Here is a 5,429-nt window from a genome sequence, read left to right as displayed (position 1 = left end):
ACACCAAGTATCTGCTTATATCAAGTAAAACTCTGATCTTGGCCCTAACACTTCAGGGAATAGCCTTGTTCTGCTTCTTCCTTGATCTCAGAGAGGAGTCCCTGCCCATGGTGGAAGCACAGCATCCCCCTGGACCTTTCCCTGCCCTCCTGGCCCTGCCTCAATCTTCTTTAGCCTCCTAGAAGCTCTCCTGTGCCCATCTTGGGATGCCTGCTGGCTGCCTGAAAAGGCTCAAGTCAGGCAAGGTCTGCTAGCCTGGCAAGTCCAGTGCATTTTCTCTCGAAGCCCTCCTGCTAGGTAGTTGCCAGCTCTGGGGGGCTGACCCTCCGAAGAGCAAAGGGGCTCTCCCTTCATCTCTCCTCCCCTCCCTCCCTGCCTATGTTCCTCTCTCCATCTGGATGGGATCAGCCAAACCCAGAAGGGTCTTCTGCTGTGCTAAGCCAGGTGGAGTCTCCCCCACATAGCTGTTCACACATGTTTAATAGCATGTTTTCACCCAGAGCCCAACATAAGCATTGCAAGCACTTCTTCATAGAAAACAGGATTAAAGCTCCTTGTAAGCTGACTTTTTCCTTTGGGAAAAGCTAATTTATCCTTGGGTTAACATCAGGCAAAAAGTTAGAGTCATTTACCGTGTTCAGCCTACATATGTTTATTATCTACATCTGGCTGATGTTTTACTGAATTGTGTTTTTTATTTTTTTAATAGTTGGTGATAGAGCTGCCTCCTCTATCCAAAATCTGGGCTGATTTCCATCTGCGTTCTCTAGTCTCCTTTCTCATCCCCCTGGCTCCCCTCCCACTCACCATGTGGTATAAACTGCCGATGTAATGAGGTCTCATGCTCCCATGCCAAAGGGTCGAGGCAAAAAATCACATCATAGGAGCTAGACAAGATTTATTCTTTCTGCTTTTTTATTACCGACCTGGTTTTGTGCCTCATAACAAATCCCACATTACAACTTGCCAACCTTTTTCTACTCACAGGAAGCCTGCTGTCAGCCCAAGACAATCGGAGTGACACTCCTGACTGTAAGCAGGCACTGGGCCTGGGGAGTGACCAAGCTGGTGCCCCAGACTGTCGTGCATAAATTTCAGTTAGAGAAAGCCCAGGAACGGAAGCAAAGGGAGTGTGCTTGGAGGCATCTTCCTTCCTCCCTTCTCGTATCAAACATGTGATGTCCCCAAAACAGCCAAAGAGTCTGCAGAGAGCAAGCGACTGGCTGCCTCCACCCTCTGGACAGCCCTCTCTGGGGCAGAGACTCTGTAAGATGTCACAGGCAGATGGCCATTCCTCCCTGACATTCCCCTGCCTCCCACCCCTCGGAAAATAGTCAGAGGTCCAGGGATGATTAACATCACAGACCAGTGCTCAGAGGAGTCCTACCCCTGTGGAGGTGTCCTCCTGAAACCCGGAGTCCTGGGGATGGGAGAAAGCAAAGGAGCTTTGGCGATCTTGGGGCTAGCACACAGACTGCTGGAAAAAGGTGCCTGTGGTGGGAACAGGTGGTGGCTCTTAGGTGAGCATCCGGGACAGGCAGTCTGCTAGCTTGTAAGGGTGGCACAGACTCCTTTGAGTTGGTCAGGCTGGGGAGGAGGTGAAAGGGCTTTTCAGAAGGTGGTGGTCCTGGTGAGGGGGACCTGCTTGCGGCTGGGTTCTGGTTGCAAGGGCTCTTGCTGGCAGGGCAGTGGAGGGCATATCCATCCTGCCCCACCTCTGTTCTTGAGCACAGCGGCATAATAGTCCAAGGGTTCTTCCTCAGCACCACCAGCGGCATCCAGGAGGCAGCAGCGCAGGCAGAGAACCCGCTGGAAGGAACGGCGGAAGTTGTCGGAGAGGAAGCCATAGAGGATAGGGTTGGCGCAGCTGTTGGCATAGCTGAGGATGAGGGACACATGGTTGACCGTGGCATCAAGGCTGGTCACAAACAGGTTCAGTAGCTGCACCACGTAGAAAGGCATCCAGCAGAGCACGAAGACGGCTACCACCATCAGCACCAGCCGCGTGATCTTCTTTTCCGAGCGCCTCCGCTGCTGCCAGCCGGCCCGGAGTGCTACCGCCCGCATCTTGCCCACGATAAGTAGGTAGCACAGGCCGATGGCCAGAACGGGCAGCAGGAAGCCCAGCAGGAAAGTATAGACCACAAAGACCGCCGACCAGGCCGGGTGAGGCCAATGCAGGTTGCAGGCCACGGCCTGGCCACCCCGAGCCTGCCTGGTGTCTGCGAAGATGGCAATGGGCAGGGTGACCAGCAAGGACGCCAGCCACACGCCCAAGTTGATCAGCTTGGCCACGCTGGGCCTCCGGTAGGTGGCGGCGCGCAGAGGGTGCACCACGGCAACGTAGCGGTCCACGCTGAGCACTGTCAGACAGAAGACGCTGGTGAACATGTTGAGGCCGTCCACACTGAGCACCGCGCGGCACAGCACGGACCCGAAGGGCCAGTGGCGCAGGGCGGCCGATGAAGCCACGAAGGGCACGCTCAGCATGAAGAGCTCATCCGCGATGGCCAGGTTGAGCAGGTAGATGTTAGTGGCCGTCTTCATCTTGGCGTAGCGGAGGATCACGAAGATGACCAGGGCGTTGCCCACCAGGCCCACCAGGCACACGAGTGCGTAGATGCACTGGATGGCGACCATGCCCGCTGCCCCTGTGTCCCGGGTCCCCGCCGCCTCCTCTTCCTCGGCCGGGGCGCAGCTGGCGTTGACCGCTGGGGACCAGGCCGTCTCGAGCTCTTCCTCGCCCCTGGGGGGCAGCGTCGGGGAAGCGCTCATGCCCAGGGGTGCCCGCCCGGGGCGGTGGGAGCGCGGCGGAGCTGACGCGGCCAGGGGCTCCAGAGCTGACGCGCGTGCCTCTCTCTGCTCTGCCTGAAGAGCAGGCGGCGGACCCCGCGGGGAGCGACCGCCAATCCCGCGCCGCGCGCCCTCCGAGCCCCAGTCCCGGCGCCCGCGCGCCCCGCCCGGTTTGCCCACCTCCGCGCCTCCGCGCTCCGCTCCGGGCCCCAGGCCCAGGATCTAGCCCCGCCCCAGGTCCTCCCTGGCCCCCTCCAGATCTCCCACCCTGCTCCTCACCTCAGATCCGTCCTCTCTGGCCGGTTGCCGCCCGCTCCCCTGCTCTGTCCTCTGCAGCCGCGAGGCTGGGGGTCCCTGAGTCCTCCGTTTGGATGACGCGGCGCTCCGGATGGCAGGGAACTAACCTGGGCGTGAGGAGCTAGTTGCCAGGCGCTTGACATCCACCCCCTCTCCACCCCTCCCCCTGCCCCTGTGATCCTCTTGAAGACCTACAGGGTCTGGCCCATCTTTAAACTCAGGACACTGAGGAGGAACCTGAACTTCCTGTAGGCGTCCCCGTGAGTTCCAGGGCTACAGGGTCCTGGTTGCTCCCTCCCTGCACTCCACAAATCCTGGGACCTTTATAGCGAGATTTCGGTGGGGTGGGTGTAGGGTGGGCATTAGGAACAGAGGTGCACACGCGCAGAGGCAGAGATTCCACAAAAGGCGGCCAGCTTCTGTGTCCGGTGCTCCTTCGTGCTGGGTCTTACAGACCCAGGCAGCACGCCCCAGAGCCAGACTCCCCAAAACCTACTCGGAGCCGGCTGTCTTCGGAGGCGTCTCCACTGCAGTCTCTGAAATGCGCCTGGGGAAGGGTGATCCGGAAAGGTCAGTGTTCCAGGCTGGATTTCCTCCTCCCCCCCAAATCCAGAAAGTGCCAGCTGACATCCGTGGACTAGATGATCCTGGGCTAGACCGTCCTGGTGTGAGTTCCCAGCAGGCAGCCCCTCAACCCTGTCTCTATTAGTCCACACAGGGCATAGCAGAATTAGTGAAGTGGGGATTTGCCTCGGAAGATTATCGGCAGAGTAATGCTGGCCCTTTGGAACCCCAGCTCAGCAGGGCAGTGGCCTCCTTGAGACTCCCTTCAGCACAGTCCTGAAAAGCCTTTGGTGCATCTGGAAGTGGCTGCAGGCTGCCAGGGGTGAGGTCCCAGCTCCTGTGCTGGGTGACTGGAACAGCTGCCAAGGGGAAGGTGGATGGATGCTTGAGGCCAACTGGAGATAACCTTTCAGAGGGCCTGGAGGCTTCTGACTGCTATCCAACCAAGATTTTTTTGGAGGGGGGCAGAACACAGGTGATAAGCCCCTGTGCAACACAGTGGCTCAGTCTAAACTCTGTCTCCGGTTTCTGCCACCCAAATTGTTCCTTAAAAGATTTGTCTTAAAATAGAAGGAAGGAAGGAAGGAAGGAAGGAAGGAAGGAAGGAAGGAAGGGAGGAAGAAAGAAAGGAAGGAAGGAAGGAAGGAAGGAAGGAAGGAAGGAAGGAAGGGAGGAAGAAAGAAAGGAAGGAAGGAAGGAAGGAAGGAAGGAAGGAAGGAAGGAAGGAAGGAAGGAAGAAAGAAAGAAAGAAAGAAAGAAAGAAAGAAAGAAAGAAAGAAAGAAAAGAAAGATTTGTCTTAGCAGTCCTCCTCCTCTTTATGCACAGTCCTTAAATGTGTCTGTCCTTTCCTCCACTCCCATTTTCCTCATTGTCTCTAAGGGAGAGACTCTTACAGGGAAAGAGATGGTGACTTTGTCATTCAGGGAATGTGTTAAGTCAGCTGTCCAGGTCAGAGTTGGGGTCTGCATGGCTCCTTGACCCCTGGCAGAGGATGGCCTGGGAGTGTAGGTCTGTGAGGTCTACGCAAGGAGCCTTTGGAGCCCTTGCAACAGCACAAGCAAGAGCTGCATGTTTGTGCCAGGACTGTTGTAGCAGGAAGCAGAGCCAGCACTCCAGTGCATTCCTGGCACACACTGGGCAGGTAGGCCTTGAAACTAGGCTGCCTGGTTCAAATCCAGCTTCACCTCCTCCCAGGTATGCAGCCTTATGCAGGGCAAATTCCTCTGTCTCTTTGTGTCTCAGTTTCCACTTCTGGAAAGTGGGTATTATGGTAGTAACTATTTGGTAGGGCACCATGAGGATCTGTCACAATAGCATACCTACAGTGACTGGGGGAGTACCTGGCCGTCATCAGCACTCAGTGAGTACGGGCTATCCAAGTTATTTATTTTTCTACCCCTCTCTGGGTGATGAGATTAAGAAGAGGTCTGCCTCCTCCCACTTGGCCGCACAGGGTCCAATGTTCCAGTGGTTGGCTACATTCAGAGACCAAAGGTGAAGGACGTGGTGGAGGTTCTGATACCCTCCCCCATGAATTATTATTATAGTTTTTGTTGTCAGATGCATCGATTTCTATTGACAGTGTTTTTATATCTAACCTGTATTGAAAACAATCCTCAGACACATGGGAAGAGCATTACTTTGTGCAAATGACCCAAACAGAGCAAGCCTTGCTGACACAGCCTGACATTTATTCTGCTCTAACTCACACCTTGATGATGGGTGATGTTCAGACCAGATTCTCCCGGGAGTGAAAAGAAGCTCTATTAGCAAT

At 55.8% G+C, this 5,429-nt stretch overlaps 1 protein-coding gene across 1 annotated transcript; it reads right to left on the bottom strand.

The window, feature by feature from the left end:
• Positions 1-933: 933 nt before the first annotated feature.
• SSTR4 (somatostatin receptor 4) lies at positions 934-2,852 on the bottom strand. Its single transcript, XM_045776801.2, has one exon. The coding sequence runs from the start codon at positions 2,773-2,775 to the stop codon at positions 1,612-1,614; it is 1,164 nt and encodes a 387-aa protein (XP_045632757.1). The 5' UTR covers positions 2,776-2,852; the 3' UTR covers positions 934-1,611.
• Positions 2,853-5,429: the final 2,577 nt, after the last annotated feature.

Source organism: Ursus americanus, chromosome 22 (assembly GCF_024610735.1).
Source record: "Ursus americanus isolate L20-20 chromosome 22, mUrsAme1.1.p, whole genome shotgun sequence".
In the NCBI taxonomy this organism is placed as follows: Eukaryota; Metazoa; Chordata; class Mammalia; order Carnivora; family Ursidae; genus Ursus; species Ursus americanus.
This window is presented reverse-complemented; position numbering and strand designations above follow the sequence as displayed.